Genomic DNA, 21331 nt, shown 5'->3' with positions numbered 1-21331 from the left:
GAAAATTTGAATTTATGGATTTTTGCCTCAACTGAGATAGTAGGAACAATTGTTATCCAGGCCCTTCAGAAAGCATACCAGTGTATACAGTGCTGCTCAGCTATATGAGGCACTCTGTTTTCTATGCTAAGCTATGTAAAATACACCTCAAATAGTGTGTTTTCATGGATACTGAAGCATAATGAGATAGATAGTGCTGGGAAGAAGAAGAAATGCATTTTCTGGTACGCTAGGGTTCCCCAGGTGAGCGTAACTGACCCAATCATGTTATCTTGAGATGTCATTTAGAGAACAAAGATCACCAAAAAACAAAGCAGTAGTGGTCTAGTCAACATGTCCTTAGTTAAATATGAACACATGTTTGCATGGGGGCATTATTAAAAATAATCAGTCAATCAGATAGCAGCTCAAGCTGTCACTACACCACTACCAGCCTTTAGCCATTTATATGTCTGCAGAGCCCCTGATACTGAATGAGGACATGGCACAGTCACAGAAAATAGTTAGGCTTTAATATGCAGCAGCGGTAGAAACTTTTTCCCCCCAAAGGCATTAGATTTCAGTTAGCCACATCCTGTAGTTCAATAGTGTGGTCTAAATGGAAACAGAGATGAGAAGAGGCTTTTTATTTAATTCGAGAGAAAGTTTCGCAGGGTGAAGCCAGACCAGCACACTTTTACGGTCAAGGTTTATTTTAGCACTTCTTCTTTGCTCATACATCAACTTTCACTGAATCCCAAACAGGTTTATATTCACTTGGGTGGCCACGTCCTGGAATCCAGCCAAACTCCAAACTGTGATTTCATTTTGGTACACCTGCAGCCAAAGAGCAGCTAAGAAAAAATAAAACAGAACCTGGGTTGTGACCAGTTATCATTAAACTTTATTCAAGTGTTGATTCAAGGACACAGGTCCGGTGTAAGCGAGTCTATTTTTCATAAAACTTTGTCAAAAAGAATCTTGATAGTAAAAACAGCCCAAACTATCACTATATCTATAAAAAACTAAATTAATGGAACATGTTTTACATGCTGTGCAGTATAGATTAAACTGTAATGGACTTTTTGGAGTTTACTCCTTTATCTCACTATTGTGGTACCCCTGAAAATGGACCCTTTAGGTGTGTATGATGACCTGACTGTCTGGGTGTTTGGCTTCTATCAGAGGCTCAAGGACAGTCTAGCTGCTTCCTGATAGTGCAGAGACACTGTGTATCCTTATCTGTAGCAATGACGTAAGGAAGGCAAAAATGAAACTCTATGTGAGATTAGAACTTCAGAATTGGATAAGCAGGCCTACTGCAACATGTGTTCACCCAAAAACACCTTAAGATTTTTCTTTATCATATGATCAAATGTTTAGTAATTGATTTTTAAGACTGGATGAAGCAAAAATGACATCCCATTTCCATCTAATGCACGCAAACTGTCATCTTTATACACATTATGTTGTATGATAAACACAGTAATAGAGAATTCCAGCCAGTCCTTTTGAGAAAGCACTTGGAAAGAATAGGGATGAAAAAACATGCCCTTTAACAGAGAAAAACCTTCAGCAGGAGCGGCCTCAGCGAGGGCGGCCATCTGCCACAGCCAGTTGGAAAGAGAGAAAAGAGGAGAGGAAGGACCGGCATGGAGAGGAAACAGAGAACATACAGTTTAACATGAACTCTGAGACTGTTGATGGTGGAAGTATCCAGTGATCGGGAACGTGCAGGTCATGAGCTAGAGGTACCTACAGAACAGTACAGGGAGAGACAACAGAGACAACAATCATTACGAGAGGTCTCCAGCACCCCAGTCATACAGCACCATAACTAAAGAATAGCGCAGGGTACCCTGATGCAGTTTTATCCAAAAGATTGAAGACAGAGATAAAACGCAGAATAGAGTGTCTGCCCCCTGAAACCAATCCTGGGAGCTGGTTTGACAGAAGAGTAAGAATCGTACTCTTAGAAACTCTCAGAGCTCTCAGAGTCTGCACTCTGAGAGAGCGGTGCTACTTTCGGATAATACAGTACTACAAAACACTTCCAGATCTTCTAGAGTTTGGTCATTTTGTAAGTGAGGAGAAGGATTTAAAATTAAAAGCCAATGGAGGAAAGCTTCTATTACTGAACAAATAAATGAATTCAATCCAGCCAATAAAACTGTTTCCCAAGTCTAAAACAATCCTGCATCTGAAGCCCAAAACGGAAAAAAAAGAAACCGGAAGATCAAGACTGAAGACCACTGATCCAGACACTTACCGACTCTTGCCCTCAGAGTCTTCACTCTCTCTCTTTTCTTTCTCACAACCTGTAATCCAGCGATCAGTTGTCCAGGCAACTGCACTGGCCACAGTTCCAGCACGTGCTCAGTGATGCCAGTTCAGGATGAAAGTACCTGGAGGGGGCAATGCAAATCACCCTTTGCACCCTATTGAAGACTAGCATAGAAATCCCAGCAGTAAACCTGCCCCCAGGGTTGTTGTTTTTTTTCCTCCAGAGTGGTGCAACGTCTGTGTGTGTTATTAGTACTCGCGTGTGAAAGATCTCAGTCTCACATAAATAAATGAAAGCAGTTCCAGAGCTGCTAGTTCTTTAACAGAAAAACAGATTTTGGTAAAGTGGTTACAAGCTAAGTGCATGAATTATTTTTGCTCAAATATTTTTTTAAGGACATATATTATTTATTTTGTTTTATTTTTTTTAATAGGCTGATGCAACCTAAATTCACAACCTTACAGGTCACACATTAGCTGTTTAGAAGGCAGACAAAGTGATCTAGGGATTAACACCTTGGAGGAAGATGTCACCATGTTGGAATGTGAAAAGTTGCGAGTGTGTGTGTGCATGTGCACATCCAGTACTTTGCCCACGCTGTGACAGCACAATCATGTGCTGCAGGAATCAAAAATACTGCACATTGTCCTTTTCCTACATGGCATCAACAACGCTCATCTGGCTCCCTGTTGTTGAGGTATTAGCTCATAACCTTGTGCGCTAAAGCTTTCAAGCTCTTCCATAATCTCTCCTGCAAACTTTGTGTGAACTCCGGTGCACATGATACCTTTATTCAAGAGTCAATAGCAAGTGGAACAAAAGCACAAAGCAGATATTCAGATGTGTTTTTGTGACAAAAACTAACAAATAGATGCTCGATATTCAGAAAGATTTCTTCGCCTGTATGATTTTTCTGCCAGAAAGCTATATTCCGCATTAGCCAGCAATACTCTTGCCTCTCTGGGTGTGGATCTTCTTAAATGAAAGTATATGAATTTGGTAAATGTAGCAGGGAAATCAAGACAACATATGGGGAAGTCACTTACACTAACACTCGTGAAGTCTGAGTATATCCAAGGGCACATCTCTGACGGTCCCGTAATCAGAGGTGCAGACATAAAGATGTATTGTAATGACACATGCCTGCCTCTTTTTAAATATAGGTTTGATTTGAAAGAAAATGACAGTGTAGTCAATTTGGTCACTTTGGCAATGGTGCCAGCCTTCTCCCGCGACAATAGAAAATGAAAGTGTTCGTTTCCTACTGGGTTTCCACTTTCCTGTGTCAATTTTTCTCCCCGTCATTTTCTCTCATCCCATCTCTGTGGCAGCCTCTCCTCATAGTCTGTGTCTGTTTCAAGCATCCGTTTGTCTGTCTGAATCCTCTCCGGCTGCGACCGTGAGGATGTCTGCTTTTTGGTTCTCAAACAAAAACAGATGCACGGTGCTTGATAGAAATTATGAACTCTCGTCAACAAACACCGAGTATGTTCCATTTTCCACTCGTGGGTGGTTAGAGTACATTTCTCTCCCAAAAAAAAGGCAAAAAAAGAAAAGTGGCAGAAAAGGAAACAAAAAAGTCTGTCACACTACAAGGACTGAATTATAGTCTTGCAGTTTAATATGAAGGGGAGGTATAATTTGGTGATTTGCTGTTCTGTGGAGCTGGGTTAGCAGATGAGCACCATTAAGTGTTTTTTATCTATGTGCGCGGAAGAATTACAAGAAGAGAGAGTGAACATTTGGAGTTTTTAAATGGTTTGCCTGTACAACCCACAGAACACACAAATTAAAGAAACCCTATAGGGCATCTTCTCTGTAGACGTGTAATTTAGTTTAACCATTCCAGGGTTGCAAATGCACCTGATGTTACTTTGAAATGAACCTGATGAGTTCAGCTTCCATGGCGACTTCGGCCTCCTCAGCAGAATGGGAGCTGACACCTGTATCGGGGGTTCGCACTCTTTGCAAACTCGACTCACACAGATTTAATTTGTGTCACTCTGTGAATACTTTTTCTTCCGCGCTGTTCCATCACTGTGTAGCAGACCTTTAAATACTCGTCCTGACCTCGAATAGCCCGACAGCCCCCGAGATAATCCTGCAGCTTCACAGCGGAGAGAAGAAACAGTGCAGAAAAATCCGCTTGGAGAGAGTGACTGTTGGAAAATTCTCACTGACTTCTTAGTTCTTATTTATCTTCGTGACAGTGGGTCCGGAGAAGGAGATGACAGGGAGGGAGAGCGGCGTGGTGCGTTGGCTCTGCGTGTTAAGGAGAGGCTGTGATCATCGCCGGCTGCAGAGAGGCAACAGTGACGGGAAGTGACGATGAGGCCCGAGACGAGAGCCGCGATGGTAATGCGTGTCACATCGATGAGGCCTCTCAAAGAGAAGTCAGGAATGAGATCAGCTACTTCCTACTTCCTGTCTCCCGGTGTCTTAGCTGGGGGCTCTGATTTCCAATTTTTCACTGCCATCATTTATTTGGTCTTCTTCTCCCTCTTTAGTCGTCTTTTCAGCCTCTCTAATCTGCCTCTCTTTCTGCTGGACTATTCTTTCCTCTGCCCCTCGTTCGACAGTGGACACTATTCATCTCTCACTCCTGGCTATGTTTCCTTAGTTTCTTATTCTTTTCCAACTCTGTACAATTCACAGCTATGCTCCAACCTTTTTCTTGCAAAGGAAATGAAAGTAGGACTATTCAAGTCCCCTACCCTATAAGACTCCTTTAAAACCTAGGGCTAGACTGAATAAGCTGCTAAACCTTCCAGAAAGGCTGGTCGTATTGGTTGTGTTAAAGAATAACTGTTGTATAACTTGTGAACAAAGCCTAGAGGCAAACTGACTGCTTTTAACCATTTAAATAGCTTTACAAGCCAAACCAAACTTACCTGTTGACACTTTTAATTATTCATAGACTGCTTTCTGTCATGGTCTGGATGTGCCTTTTCTCCAGTATCCACCTCTGGGCAAAGCTGCTATTCTCTCACCAGGGCAGCTCACCTGGAAGTTATCTGTGGCAATCAGCAGAGGGGTATTTATGACCAGCATCACCGTCCCTTCGCCGCTGGTCCGTCAACTCACTTATGTTGGTAACAGGCTCACTCTTGTTGCTCAAGATCAATGTCCTTATTTTACTTACCTTGCTTTCTATATCCTCTAGCTCCGTTGACTCAACGGAGGCACACAGCACCGCCACGCAACAGAACTCACCTTTTGGATACTGGTCACAAACCTCACCAGATTCACGCTATGCTCCAGGAAGAAAACACCCACCACACTCACCTGCTTGCCCTCCTGACACCGCAACTTACCAGGACTCCTGAAATTCAGGTCAGCCTGTCGTTAATGCTATCAGCCTGCCACTCGAACCTCTGCCTCCCCCTCCAAGCCTAAGACTCCACCTGCAAAAGTAAGTCACTCCAAACAATCTCAAATTCCTGTTATCTCTGGACCAGCCCCTGTAACCACTAACCCCCTCTTCCTCTTCCTCTTCCTCTAGCTCTTCCTCTTTCCTCAGTGGGACCTCGCGACCGCCACGCCACCAGTCTCCCCTTGAGTTACCTCCCTTAGGCTACCACGCTAGAATCCCTACCATGCCAAATATTGTGTGTCAGTGCCACGCCAGATTTCCAGGTTACGCTTCCCACATGTTTTGTGTTAAAGTTTGTGTTAAGTTAACTGTACCACCTCTGCACGTCGGTCTTGCACTTGAGTCCAGTTATATACAGGCCTTTGGCCCCACGTGACATTTTCACTATCGTAAAGGAAAAAAAGGAGCCAGGGGGTTAAACCAAGAACCACCCGTCTCCACAGCTACAGCCACCACCTCCAACAATCAGTTGGAGTGTTGTTTGTCAGCTAGAATTGGTGCTAAGAATACAGCTTGTTTCTTCTGATCCATAACTACTTCGCTTAGACTTTGAAAAAGACCACAGTGCCACTGAGTTTACACAAGACTAATGTCACAGACAGAGATGCTATACAAAGTCAGCCTGCAACATGTAGCCTGAATTTATTCATTTATTTTTACTTTGTGTCGAACCACAGAAAGCTGACACTGGCTCTGTCTCTGTGTGTAAGGCACTGCATGCAAATGGGGAAAGTTTTTATTTGACTTGAATAAAAAAACAAAGAAAAACACTCTCAGGATTTTGCCTTTAACTGAATATTTTGTATAGTGTATTAAGCCTATAATCAAGCTAAGATAGAAGCAGGTTGTGTATAGACGACTGGGAGTATGAAAAATAAGAAACTATTTAAAAATATATATATAATCATCATACATAACCCTTTTTAAAGTTTGTTTTAAATGATCACTTGATTACAGTTTGAAGTTCTCAAAGAATTTTCCTACTATAAGCCTCATTCACCCACATATTCACTTAAGCACCTTTTCTATTCTTAAGTGCTTTTAAAATAACATTTATATATTCATACTCTCACACATCAGAGTGGCAACTTGGGGTTCAATTTGTATATCTGTTTGATGCTGGATTTACTCTGTGTCATAAGTTACTTGCACCATGATGGTGAGGTGGTTTGCACTGATTGGTACTCTCCTCCCACAGTCCAAAGACATGGGTGTTAGGCTCAGTTGACTCTAATTTGGCTGTATGGGTGGATTTGAGTATGAATGGTTGTCTGTGTTAACCCTGTGATAGACTGGCAACATGTCCAAGGTGTAATATAGCATCCCCATAACTCTGGAGTGGAAAAGTGGAAGAAATGGATAGATGGTATAATGATAATGTGTACTCATTAATTGTAATTTCTCCATAGTTTTTCATGATTTTATATCAATTTTTTATTTAAAAAAGGGAGCAAATATTTTGAGTAAGCACTCATCTTGTACGTCCATCTTGTACAGTCTGTGCCATATAAAAAAATAAAAAGATGCAGATCCTTGGGAAATAATGGAGCAACGTCCTTGATTAGGTTTTTTTTAAAAACCTCAGCTAAGAAAGTACACACAAAAGAAACTACATCCTACTTGTTACAGAAAAGTATACAAAGTACAACTCCAGCTTGTGTCTGTTTTTGTAAGACTATGCAAAATATAAAATTATGTAAAATGCATTTTATTTGCACAGAATTTTTAATGTCAGTTGCCATATTTTGGCAGAGTAATCCATGAGTATTTTATTTTATTTTATTTTTCTAAGAGGTCACATTTTTAACATTGATTGTTTTGTTTTTTTCAAAAATCACAAACTTTGTATTCAAGAAGCAACAACATTTCAGCATATTGCAATCTTGGTTCTCTGTGTTCACCTGTGCTGGTGTTTCTGTGTCTACACTGTTTCGTGCCAGGCGGGTGGCAGCCTGGGTGGCAGCCTGGGTGGGCGACACCGAGCTGTCCAAAATCTCTGTGCAGCCCACTGAGCTCCACTGAGCTGCAGAGGAGCTTATAATGAAAGAAAACAGCTCTAATCATTACACACACCCTCACCCTCCACCCTTCCCTTTCCTCTGTGCTTCTTCCCGCCTCCTTCCTCTCATTAAAAAAAAGACAGCAACCCGGAATACTGATGCATTGTTAAGCGCTCTTAATTGAACTTCTTAGAATTTAGGCCACATTAAGAATTCCTCGGATTCTTAATGTGCCATCATTTAAATGCTTAGTCTGTGTTCTCTCAGCTGCTTAGTTCGAATTGCCCTCTGTGCTGTATTTATCTCAGCCACCTCCAGTGCACGTCCGTTCAGCTGTTTGGTGGAAGGGGAGGAAGGGCTCTGGCAGATTTGTAATGTGCAGGCACGGAGGAAAGGACATCGACTCTTAATACAACAGAGGGAACAAAAGCCTGAGCTTGGAGCCAGCTGGGAGTTTCATCATCAGCCAGGGGAGAGAAAGAGAGAGCAAGAGAGGGGTGGGCAAAGTGGGAGAGCAAGAAAGAAACGAGGTAGTGGGAAAGAGCACAGGAGTGAGGGGAAAAAAGTTATTGGACTAGACGGGCCCGGGTGACATCAATAGCATCCCAAGCAGGGCCACAAATTAGCCGGGCAAGAAGCAGCGCAGCATGGGATCCGACAGCTGGGGCCCCGTGCGCAATGCCACCAGGGGATTAGCGGGGGCTTCGGGATCTGACACAGAGGGGATGAGCGTCATGGGCAGAATAAAGAGCAACGTGGGGATTAGAGAGCTTCCAGACACTCCACCAACACTCATGAAGGGCTTAAAGGGCTATAGATATCATTAATGAATGGACAGTGAGAGAGACTAAGAGAAAGAAAGACAGAGGCGCTTGGGGGTGTTGTCTTTTTGATTTTATTCAGCCTCCACGTTGCCGCTCAGATTTTTAATGATCAGACGTTCCACACGCTTGCATTAAAAGTCAATGAGAGGAGGGCCGGAGAGGCAAACTGCTCTTGTGTTCATCATTCAACCGAACACAGAGTGCACCAGTTAGAGATGGCCAGCCTCTGACAGGGTATTGTATGTTCAATTCATGCAACCCTCTGATGTTAGGCCTGAATAATTCATCTGAAAATGCCAAACATAGATTTGAATATTTGCACGCCTCTGTGCGGACACGGTGGAAGAAAACGAGATCGTATTCATCATTGTGTGCATGTGGGTGAACTGTAGGTATCGAATTCTGCATTCAGGTGCTGGGTATGGGGTGATTTGAGGAGCCACGAAGCTGCATGTTGTTTTATAAAAAGGAAATCACTGAATCGCTTTTCTCGTATAAACAGACCGTGCCTTCAGATAGGTACAGCTCCACGAGCGTGTCTGCACAACCGCTGCAGGGATTTGACACCCAGATAACCTTTGTACTAGCAGCTCACAGCAACGCCGAACATGAGACAAACCCATTAAGCTAATATGATCTTGGAAAATGCCATGCAGAAGAGAAAAGTCGGTAGAATATCAGCACAATCTGTGAACTTAAAAATGTCCACGTGCTAGGCCTTTTCCATGATAATGACATTGCCTCTGAGGAAAAACAGGATATCTTGGACAGGAAGGCAGTGGGAGATAAGTCAGCCTGTTGTTTAGGAACATGGAGTTATCGTCCCCACCACCACCACCACCACCACCTCCTCCTCGGAGCTCCGTGTGCAGCACTAATGGAGTCTTTATCATGAAAGAGTTAACTACTTATCAGTGGGTCTCTACCAAGGATCAAGGCACAACTGGATTCGCTGAAGGGGCAGAATGCACTTTGATGAACTTCAGTCAGAGTTTAAAGAGAGCATATTTTCATCCACAGAGTCCTAAATCTCTCCATTAGGTTTACCTCCATTTGTGGACACAGGATAAGTGTCTTTGGAGAGAAAATGCAAGTCCATGATGTAGATGTCTTTGCCTGCCTCAGTGTGTGTGTGTGTCAGTCTGAGGTCATCAATTTGTACACATTTGACGATGAAAAAGCAATAGCTTGTTTCCTTCCTGACAGCATCGATGACTCTTCAGCCAGCTCTGTATGCCCAGATGATTCACATTCGACTTGTTTTTGAAATGAATTCCTGCCTCCCACTGGGCTCAAACCATAACCCACTCTCCCCTGCTTGCCTGTGCGTGAGGCGACAAACCTCGTCCTTGTGTACAGCCTTCTACCATTGTCCTAAGAGATCCTCTGAGATCCAGGAAGGTTGTGTGGGTGTGCCCCCGCTTTGTCTTGGCTCTGAATGAACAAACAGTGTATAATCAGTTGTAATATGCCCCTGGAACAGAGAACCTAACGCTCCGAGTGTGAAGTTGTATCAATTTACTGCACTTCTTGTACTCTGATTGATGCTACACAGAAGAGCCTTGTTACAATTACTGTCCCTTTCCGCTGTTGTCGCCACTGAACTAGCGTTTGCAGTGACAGGTGCGCAGGAGAAAAGGACCGAGGCACAACTTCATTTACAAGAAGAAACTCTCATAGGTGAAAACATTGCAACATAGCAATAAAATAAATTGTCGTGCAATCGCAATGATGGTAGCGTAGGTGATCTTTTTTTTCTAAGTTTTGATTCGTAATAACAAGCTGTGGAAATTCGAATACAGCTTAATTGCTTCTTTGTTGTTGACACACTTTGTTAAAACTGGAATCAGGAGTTTTGTTGACAATAAATCTCAAAGTCAGACCTTTAAAGGGAGGCATTAGCGTTGCTTCAGAGCAAACACTCAGGCTTGGGAAGGCAGTGGTGTAGTCATTACTGCCTTCCATTTTCACATTGAGATTTTAATCATCGGCTACAGTATTTCTGATTGATGTGTGTATGTGTATATGTGTGTGTGTTTACACACATATATCTGTTCACATGGGGGGTTGTAATACATCTTTGTAATTAGTATTATAATTATAAGGCAATAAAACTGCAGTACACATGGGAGGCCGATCCATCTCTGGGATACTGCAATTATCCTGCTAAGATGTGTTGCTGTGACAAATTTACAAGAAGCAAAGTGCAGCTCTGCACTGATCCGGTTAAAACAACGCACAGAACACAGACTTAGTTCAGTTTTGTGCCAATAAATGTGTGTAGAATCTATAAATATGTCAATAGGAGATCTGTGGATTTTATTTGCTCAGCAGACAGGGTAGCAGCACAAAACAACCCCCTCCAAAAGCATGAAATGATTTAGTTCCAGACCTGTTGCCTCTTGTGTTTCTTTTTTCAACAACCTATGTCTAGACTGCAGTCCCAAGCAGTGAAATACTGATGCACAAACAACTCATCTTTGAGTTCTCCCTCAGTCTGGTCAATGCGGTGATATGAGACGGCCGCTGAGTGCGTCTAAATTGGCTTTGCCTTCTATTACCTCCAACAGTGCCTCGTTATCAGCAGCCAAGATCTAGCCTGCAGGGCCAGACCTCTGCTTCTCCGCCACCCACCAGCTCACTGTCACGCAAACACACACGCACACATGCAATGAATTCACAGGTATGCAGAAGCACACGCACGTAGCGATGCTCTCGCAGTCTTTCACACTCTGACACTAATACTTCCATTTCCATATCTTTGATTAAGCCAGCAGGATGTCCAGGTTGCCACTGAGCACATCTGCTTTCATAGCAGACACCCACAAAGGATGATGGGATGCTTATCAGCTGGAAAGAGAAGAGGAAATCGTAGCTCCTTCCATCGGTGGGCAGACACGACGAGGTTTTGTCACGACAACCTGAGAGTGGAAATGCAAATCAGGCTCTGTTGTGTAAATAGAAATGATTTAATTAGTTTAATATGGATGAGCATCAACCCGGAGGGCGGGTTAAATATCAACAAGTTTATTAACTATTCACACACGCATGCACGGTGCATGTGCAGAAAGCAAAGGTTACGTTTGCTTAAATTACACACACACACACACACAAACACACATACAAGCACACACAGTAAATGTCGCTTGGCGTATAACCTTTTCTAACAATGTGCAGACCCTCTTCCCCTTCAGCATCTGCTGTCACAGCCTGAACGTCGGCATCATGCCTGCAAGTCATGCTGTCGTGGTCTTGAAGTTTTGTTGCTTTGGATTCTTTGTGAATGTATCTGAGTTTGGGTTCTGTTGAGGTTTTATTGTTTTTCCAAGTGTTTGAAGTTTTGAGTTTTTTTTCTTTTCTTTTTTTTTTTTTTGAATCTGCTGAATTTTGGATTCATGCTTTGATTTCTTTGCTATTCTAATAGTGAGTTTAATTCTTTCTGATATTATAGAGTCTTTCATTTCTGTTTACTACATGATTTTCCTAGTAAGAAGTTTCTGTTTTTTTGCACTCCTGTCTCTCTGTCCGTGACTTCATTGTTATCTCAACATGCTGAGTTCTAGTCTCTGATGAACATTCTAAAATAAACACGTTGGAATGAAGATTTTAAATAATATTAAGTTAATTTGGATTATAGGACACAAACATAATGAACAAGTTTTGAGTCACAATGTTTTATCACCCATTAAAGCAGGTACACACCATCATGTCTTTCTAAAATCCCCACTCTTCTTTACAATGCTGCTTCAGTTCACTGAGGTTTGCAGGGTTTGATTTATGCACAGCTCTCTTAAGGTCCCACCACAGCATTTCAATCAGGTTGAGGTCTTGACTTTGACTGGGCCATTGCAGCACCTTGAATACAGGATTACACATAGATAATAAACTGGACTGGGTTAAAAACACCACTGCAGTCTACAGGAAGGGCCAGAGTCGTCTCTATTTTCTGAGGCTGCTGAGGTCTTTAAACGTCTGTCGGACAATGCTCAGGATTTTCTATGAGTCTGTTATGACCAGTGCCACCCTCTGTGCTGTTGCATGCTGGGGCAGCAGGTTGAGGATTGCAGATGCCAACAGATTCAATAAACTGATCCGCAAGGCCAGTAATGTTGTAGAGATGGAGCTGGACTCCCTTAAGGTGGTGTCGCAAAGGCGGATGTTGTCCAAGATAAGGAAAATGCTGGACAATACCACCAACCCACTCCATGATGTGCTGGCCAGTCACAGGAGCACGTTCAGTGAGAGACTGAGATTACCCAAATGCACCACTGAACGACACAGGAAATCATTCCTGCCTGTGGATATCTCCCATTAAAAATCCTCCATATAACGCACAGTACACACTGCAGTAGTTACGCCCTTTTCCACATCCTCACCAGTAAAAATAACAAAGTTTCACAGTTTACAGTTTAGAGTAAAATGTCAATTATATAATTTTAATTTCTGTAATATTCTGGATATTTATAATAAAGCTATTTGCATAAATTAGAGCTATTTCTTATATTTTGTAACTTTGTAATATATTGTATTATTTAATTTAGTTCAGTCTGTTAGTGTTCTTATTGTCTTGGAGCAACTGTAACCAAATCATTTTCTTAGGGATTCATAAAGTATTCTCATTTTGAATCTTTTCTTTTTCTGTTGTAGATTTGCTGCTGTATAACCTAATGTAAGCCTCACATTTCACTCTCTAACATTTTTGTGTACAAAACAGTTTATGGTCGGCTCAGTGACCATCAGGTCCCCTGGCTGTAAAATCATCATCCCTAGTTTGTATGCAGTATTGAGGATATGCTGTGTCTGACTTTTGCCAAACATGGTGCTGTGCATTAGGGTCAAGCATTTCCACTTTTGTCTTGTCTGTTCAAAGGACTCTATTCCAGAAGTCTTGTGGTTTGTTTAGATGCAACTTTGCAAACCTAAGCTGTGCTGCCATGTTGGATAGCCACAATTACTTCCCTAAGATCATATGCTTCCTCCTTAACACACACGTGAATGCTCCTGATCAGCAAACTGCCAATCCTCTGCTTCTATAGAGGCGCTCCCACTTGCTGAGGATCAACAAATGAAGTTAATTTGATTAGTACCACCTCTATTCTACTTACCCTCTTAATTCCTATATAAGCACTAAGGCTGTACTTAGTGTTTCACACATTGCTTCTGCATTTTGGCTTAGTTTTTCACTAAATAAATAATAACACTGTTTAATATATCTTGTTTTGCAGTTCATGTGAGGTTGTATTTAAATCATTTTAAGGCCTAGAAAAGACTGGACATTATTATGTCCTGACAAATAAAACCTCAGAACTGACAGCGGGTGTGTTTTCTTTTTACCATGACTGGAAGTTCTAAGGATGAAAAATGAACACATAGGGAACAAACTAGCTTTGTCTCAAGGTGACTGAACACCTGCTTGCAGTATTTGTGCTGAGCTAATTCCCTGCTGGCTAAAACTTCATATTCAGCATAGATAGTCTTGTCATCAATGGTTTGCATTCAGCAGAAACTTCAGGAAGTCATTGCACCCAACCAAGAAATAGTCCTGCACATTACTCCCTGTAAAACCAGTAATTGTGATCCTGTATTTAGTTGTTATTTGTAGTAGTTAAACAAATGAAACGTAACATGTTAGTGAGCTTTAGTAACCATTGTAAGTGAATTTTATTACTGTTGAACAGAGCCATGCAGGCAGTTTCTCAATTACAGCTAATATAAACTAAACCAGGCTTCGGGTTTCCAATTCAATTCAAGGTATAGACAGAATATTTGGCAAGAAACTGAATAGGTATACGATCTCCTTAAATGTTAACTTTTTTCTCCAACCTGCAGCTGATAGTGATTGTGACTCTATTCTGATTTTACCAATATTTGCTCTCCTGCTTCTTCTTTCTGAAACACCTCTAAAGTTGGCAATCCATAGAGCAGAATGAGGCACAGTTTGCACAAAAAAGCAGATGTGGAGATGTCTGAGTGAGAGGCATAATTGAACTAAAACTATGCAAATATATATGCTAGCAGAAGATAAGTTAATAAGGACGATGCAGGCAAGAAAGGAGAATCAGTTTCCTTAAAATCACAGAACAGGAGAAACTCTGCTAAGTGTTTATTTGGTCCCCCACAAGCCTGCGTTGTTCATTGATGAAAAAGAGACTCCTGTGGGATTATGCCTCTTACTGCCAGGTGAAGAAACACCCCACACAAAAAAGACGCTTTTCCCAAACCGTGCAGCTCCTTTGTAAATATTTGAGCTTCATGTCTGAAGAGAAAACATGAGCAGTATCTCAATTTATGTAACACCAAGATTTTTGAAAAAAGCCTTTAAAAATGACCTTTAACATCTGCTTACCCGCTCGGTATAAAGTCGGTGAAGCTAAAGATGCGGGCAGGAAATCTTGTGATGACTCAGAGTAAGATGAATGTTGATAGCTATTGAATCAGCCTGCCATGAATAATTGAAGTGACAAACAGGCCAGAGTGCTTGAAGGCAACAACTCTCAGTCACATCTCAAGTTCAAGTATGAGAGTTTAATAACCAGCGAGATTTCTGTTCCTTTACTCTCAGGTCATAACTCAAGGCCCCTATCCCCGGCTTTTATTCATCCCTCATCACCAACCACAGAATGAGGTCAGTTTTATTGAAAGTTTCCTCGAGCCCTTTCCTGTTGTCCGCCTCTGCTTATGTAAACCAGACAGCCCCAGCTGAGCGGACACGGCGCCTCGAACGAGAATAGGGCCTTGATTCCATTCTCGGGAGCTTCTCATCAGCTCCTGCTGTCCAAGAATTTGTAATCTACTTCTAGTCGGATCAAATCAAAGACATTGTTGTGTCTCACAAAGATATCTTTACATGTGATTGCAAGTCTGACTTTGCTGCTCTTACTTGCTGCTTTGTGTTGTTTCCATGTTATTTCCTGTAAATCACTATAACTTCTTGGAACTGATCAATTTATCTTTTTTTAGCACAGCAGTTCCCCAGCTCTGGCTTTTACTGCTGGGGGGGAGGGGGTTACCTTCATATCCTGCTGCTCAGTCCTACAAAACCATGTCTATCATGAGAAAGCGAAAGAAACCACAAAAGGAAGGAAGCGGGACGTCAGTTGCCAGATCGTCTGCACGTGTGGTAGCACACAACCTGCATTCAATTGTTCTGCAGTTGGAAAGAAGCAGTCAAAGCAAAAACACAGTAAAACTGGGCTACCAGATTGCTTCTTTGATTTTTTTTTTTTAAGAAAAAGAAAACACCATGGAAGTGGGAGGAAATGGCCATTGTGTGGCTGAAAAAACAATTCCCACATCGGGACGAGAAAGAATTACAGCACAGCGCCAGTCTGAGCCCGACGGTAAACACAGCGCAGTCCATGTCAAACTGGTGGGAGTCCCATATGAATAATTAACCCAGCACAAGTGGGTAGTGCTAAGTCTAAGTAAAGTTCATCGCAGGAAAGGGGGAAAACAAAGCTGTGTAAGTTGCAGCTCTGTGGATCGATGATTAGTAATGAATGCAGTGTAGTTAATTTTAGAGTTACAAGGGCTTTTGGAGTTTCATTATACTCTCTAATTCACATGGAAATGCCTCTCATAAACATGATTCAGGTGAGTGGGCAGAGAGAGTGGCCTGACAAACAAAACCCCACAGCACTCTGTTCCTGTCTATGGCAGATAGATGATTTTACAGGCAAGGAAATACATTCATACTCTTACAGTAAGCCGTTAAAATGGCTCTTGTGCATGTCATTATTGAAATGAGATGCCCAGTATGGCACTGCTAATCAAAAGCTGGAGTAATCTTAATAATCTGTTTCACTATCATATCTTAGAAGCACACTCTTTACCCCAGCAGCCACTCTCAATCCCATTCTTTAATGGTTAAGAAGAATCCTAACTTCTGGCAAGCCTTTCCATGTAAGAGTTGCTGGCAATCTAATAAAACCCCCTGAGGTAAGATTCAAACTCTAAATAGTTCAGAGCATAACCTGAAATTGTCAAATGTCCTCAAAGAATCCATATTTACACTACACAGTGTTTGTCCCACATGGATAACAATCTCGCCGTTGCTCGAGGCCACATCTAAAATACACTCCCACTTCCTGTAGGCTTGTCAGATATGATCTGATCTCCTCATAAGCACTCTCTTTTAAAGCTCAGACATATTTGCGTGTGGGAAGAAGTTGTTTTTTTTTCCTGTAGATAACAACATTTTGTAAACACAGGGTGGGTTTGATTGGAGCTCTGGCTTGTCCCCAGCTTCTGCAACCTTGCCAGGTTTGCCAGAAGGATGTGGGCTTTCCTCCAACCCTGCAAAGGAAACACGACGGACTCATCGGCCAAAATGCAACACGAATGAGTCAACATGTCAAATCAAAAATCTTGCACTGATTTTACAGATTTAAAAAAAAAAAAGAAAAAAAAAGATATTTATAAAACACAAAAAATGAAAGAAATCTTTGAAAGTGATCACACCTCCTCTAGTATGGCTGCATATCACACTGATGGCTCTTTTCCAGAGTCTTTTGAATTTGATCAGTTTTCAGTTTTACTAGGACACTCGACTCAGTTTGGTTCTCATTAACCTGAAGATGAGCTTAATTATAAGCACTGTGTGAACTTCTGGACCTGTAACACTACAAAAGGTGACTGTTTTGCTTGCATCACGCAGTCAGTTTGACATTATCTTGCATATTAGCAGCTGACAGTAAAGTAATGCGTGATGTAGCATTGCAGCGTGTCAACCAAGGCACTGAAGAAGACCAAGAGCTAGTAAAACTTTTCAGACATTTTCAAATCGATTGCATTTTGCAAGAAAACCCCACAGGGCAGCATCAAATTCGCACCAGCTGCAGAGTACACAACTCAACTCACAACTAGCTTTTTCTTAGCTGTGTGGTTTTCATTACATACACTACTTTAATAGCGCATGATACAGTTTATGTAGAGACCAGTAAATCAAACTGAACGTAATATATGAAGTACGTGTAATTCAATTTTAGCTTTGTCACATATGATGAAAAATGTGAGTTAATAATCCCAATTACACAACTCCACTGGCGGCTGCTTTAACACTGTGTGTGTGTGTTTGTAGGTGCTAAAAGAAAAATATGACTGATTATCATAAATATGCAACACATAAACATACACGATTCGTATTTCATCACCGTGGCAGACCACAGAGAATTGAGGAAATGCTAATGTGTTCGGCAGCTTTCCCACTCAGTACGGGTGCTGATGATTATCCAGCTTTGAGTCCAGTGGGACCTTTACCTGCACGAAAATGACTACAGCAGTATCGTCACGCAAATATCACCAGAGGAAAAAGTAACTCATCTACTGACTACCCGTGATCACTGGTTTCCTCTGAAGCTCAGACAGGGGAGGGAAAAAACAAGATGTCTGGCATTTCAAACAACCTCACAGCCTGTTGTAATTTCCGTTGCAGCCTCTGTATGTGAACACACTGCAAAGTGTTTCAGCCATTGTTGTGGGTGCATAAGTCGAGAGACTTATGCACCCACCCCCAGTTTATTTTCTATATTTTTAAATACTGTTTCCCAATAGAAATAAAACTGTACCTTATTTAACTGCACCTTTGCCCCAAGTTTAATAAATGATGTAGCTCAAGGAGAGGGAAGGAGAGAAAAATATGGATGTGAAACATTTTTAGCCTGTGGGTAAACTTCAAGAAAAAAAAAAAAAAAGTCTTATCTTCAGTAAGCAGAGGTGTAAACAAAGCAAAAATGTCCAGCGCAGTTGGAACTCATCTTGACACAGCCTAACAAAGCAGATGTTTAAGAAGTTTCAGGGAGCTGCTGCTTGGAGGAAAATATTTAGATCAAAACTGGCAGCTTTAACTGTGTGGGTAGCCTGCACTTTCCTGCACGCAACCACAAACCAAAAAGCAGCAGATGAACAGGTATGACTGTGGCTCTTCCAACTGCGAGCTGGGATTGAATTGTTTGGGGTGTAGCTGCTCTCCAATTGCCAAGCGCAGTGCAAAAAACAAGGCCGGTGTTCAGGATGCAGGATATAGAGCGGCCTCTCTTGAGGCTGGTGGTTTGAAACTATCGATTAGCACTGTACCAACGCTCTCAGAAAACATTTAAAGGCCAACCGTTCGCTAAAAAGAAAACCCTTTACTCTTCAAATATATATATTTATTTCCATAATCCTTCATACAAACATCTTTCTGCTTCAAAAAATAAACTGTTGTAACAGGTGAATTAATAAAAGTGCCCAGTCATAGCTGTCAACAGTGTCCACAAAGTAGTCCAAGAGAAGGTAAAGCTGTGTGATGATTGGATATAAAGCAACAGAAGGCAATCCACCAGCTTGAAACACCATAACGTTGAGTAGCCGTCTCTCTCTTCCACTCTGTGGGTTGGTCTCCAACACCTGAGTTGTACAGGAGCAAGCAGCTTGAGCACTCTTGTCAGTCAGCACTAAAAGGACAGTTTTTTGCTCCTCTCTGCAAAGCATTGCTGGATTAGAAAAATAATTACGGGCAGTTAAATTCTAACTTCATTCCCGACTGATTAGACTGCAGGTGAAGCTCCAATGCAAATTGTATCCGCCATAACAGGTTGCTTAACCTGGGGTAGCGACTGTGAAATCTCATTTTCTTATAAAAGGAGGGAGGGATATCTGCCACTGGGGTGTGTTCATTTTTATTTGTTTTCAATGCAAATTAAGGTATGGAAATGTCGCTTTAACCCCGCTGATCATTGTTAAAGCATTTTAGTTGGAAGTCACAAATTCCTCTTACAGTGGGTGAAAAATATTTTCATGATGCACCATAAACTCCCTCTGAATATGCACATTTGTTGGCACAGTGTACACGTTTACGTGACCTCATGGGCTAAGCGCTTAAATGGAGCATGGAACATCACCGTGGAACCTCAAATCCTCTCCAGATGACCAGAGCATCCAGTGTCAGTTAACAAAATTCTCCTCTTTGATTTCATGTGTTGTATTCAAATGGTTGGCCAGCTCTTGCATCACGGCACCTTTACCAATCTGATCGTTCCTCCTCTTTTCCATGATCACGTCTTCCAGGCTTTGAAATTCCAGGACGTGACTTTTCTTCTCTGAAAACAGCAGTTTTAACCTATACGGCTGCTTCCCAATCCTGATCTCCCCTCCGATTTTAAATTCCCGTTTGCCAAAGCGACACCAGGCTGCAAAACACTCAGAATTTCTCCAGTACAGCTCCCTGTCTCTTGACCCAACGTGGTCCAGCGCGTTGCGCACAATCACCTCTGGCGGGAGCGCGCGGTACCTGTAGAGGCTGTTCACTATCCGGCCTTGTTTGCCCTGGCTCACGTCGGTGAGAAAGTTGTTCTTGATTTCAGCCCGGTGCAAATGAACCACCTGAAAGTCCCCCACGTAAACAGCCCAGTGTGGATATTGTCCAGTGGCCACGAACTCCAGCAGGTCTCCTGGTCTGCACTTGTTCAGAAGACTTTCCGCGGAGTGAGTCGCGGCTCCGGTTTTTCTTTCGAAGACGCACTCCTCTCGATAATAGATCGCGCACTCCAGCTCGTCCCGGGGGTCAAAGGGCTTCTCTTCATGGTTTACCTGGTGTTTGTCCGCTGGAAAGTGATCAAAATTGTCGTCCTGGTCGTCGTCGTCGTCGTTGGAAAAAATATAAGACACGCCAATCCGCGGTCCGTCGTCTTCCGGGTCGAACCCATTTGGGTCCGACGTTGGCACCTCCGCGTAATTTAGATGCGTTAGTTTCTCCACCTGATTCCCCATAAAGGTGAACGGTCAGTGGAAGCCGGTTTGAGCCTGACACAGAAACAGGATCCACCTGTTCTTGGCGTCCCCGGGAACTACACGTAAAAACACAAAGGTCGCAGGGACTAACTAAATCCAAAGCGGCGAAGAAGGGCACCAATAATCCATGTCCAGCAGATTTTCTCCAATTGAACACCAACTGCGTCGATCTATGTGGAAACACACAAGACGGATGTGTTTAAAAAGGGGTTGAATTTAGAGGCTATTAAAGGCATTTCTTCAAGTCAAACTGTGACGCTTAGTCCTAACAGGTGTGACCTGACTCACCTGTTGGCTCACAGTTTCCACGTAACAATCCCAACACAACTATTCTTATTACTGCAGTTTTTACTTTTCCTATCACCTACATTGCTCCTGTCGCGTCAGCCTGTCTCAGTTGTAGCTACTCTACACTTACTGATTTTCTTCTTCTTTTTTTAATGTAAGCTCGCGGGGCAGCAGACACTCACCTGCAGGTCAGCTTCAGTCAGCAGCTGCTGTCTCATCAGTAAAATAATGAGTAGTTTAGAGTGCGCTGGCACCTGCTCTCCTTCCTGTATGGTAAGCTGTTGCGCTGTGCTTTGCTCTGCTGTACAGACTGAAGCATGAACCACTGTGGGCTGTTTCTTTTCTTTTTTCTTTTTTCTTCTTCTTCTTTGCAGCGAAACTCGCCCAGGATCCAACGACTGCTGGGAGGTGTTGTCATTTAAAGCGACAGTACGCCTTTTATGCCTCCTTGCGTGTTCAGTCAAAATCAGCAGAACATTAAAAATGGAGACGTTAATATTTTAAACTGACGCCGGGATCCCAAAAGCTCTGAAATTTGATAAATGTCGATAATAAAGGCCATAACTATGTTAACAATGTGAATGACGAGAGGGGATTACGCAATAAGTCTTAAGTGTATGTCCACTAGCAGGTCCTTAAAATTGAATTATATATTATTATACTTGAGGGTAAGAAAAAGTTATGGCGCTAGATTTTTTTTGTAGTGGAGTTTTAAATCACAACAAAAGTAACAAAACAGGAAATAACACAAAAGTGTCATCAAAAATTCCCATTTAGTGGGAACTTCATGGGAACTGACAGTTTTTCATCCCTA

At 42.2% G+C, this 21331-nt stretch overlaps 1 protein-coding gene and 1 long non-coding RNA gene across 3 annotated transcripts; one reads left to right on the top strand and one right to left on the bottom strand.

The window, feature by feature from the left end:
* Nucleotides 1-730: 730 nt before the first annotated feature.
* Nucleotides 731-6484, top strand: LOC134637862 (uncharacterized). Its single transcript, XR_010095191.1, has 3 exons — nt 731-5333; nt 5427-5675; nt 5766-6484. It is a non-coding gene; the product is annotated as an uncharacterized LOC134637862 (long non-coding RNA).
* A 12100-nt stretch (nt 6485-18584) lies between these two features.
* Nucleotides 18585-20905, bottom strand: lratd2b (LRAT domain containing 2b). 2 transcript variants are annotated; one of them, XM_063486006.1, is made up of 2 exons: nt 20700-20905; nt 18585-20399 (listed from the first exon to the last, which is right to left on the bottom strand). In XM_063486006.1, the coding sequence occupies exon 2, from the start codon at nt 20206-20208 to the stop codon at nt 19384-19386; it is 825 nt and encodes a 274-aa protein (XP_063342076.1). In that variant the 5' UTR covers nt 20209-20399; nt 20700-20905; the 3' UTR covers nt 18585-19383. The 2 variants fall into 2 exon arrangements, with proteins under 2 accessions (XP_063342076.1, XP_063342077.1); XM_063486007.1 differs by lacking the exon at nt 20700-20905 and adding an exon at nt 20518-20647.
* Between the last annotated feature and the right edge of the window lie 426 nt (nt 20906-21331).

This window comes from Pelmatolapia mariae, linkage group LG10_11 (assembly GCF_036321145.2).
Source record: "Pelmatolapia mariae isolate MD_Pm_ZW linkage group LG10_11, Pm_UMD_F_2, whole genome shotgun sequence".
Classification (NCBI taxonomy): domain Eukaryota; kingdom Metazoa; phylum Chordata; class Actinopteri; order Cichliformes; family Cichlidae; genus Pelmatolapia; species Pelmatolapia mariae.
Note: the sequence above shows the minus strand (reverse complement) of the source record. Positions and strands in the feature narration are given on the sequence as shown.

Excerpts from the sequence above, each read along its gene's own strand:
- lratd2b (XM_063486006.1), bottom strand. The coding sequence starts at position 20,208 with ATGGGGAATCAGGTGGAGAAACTAACGCATCTAAATTACGCGGAGGTG.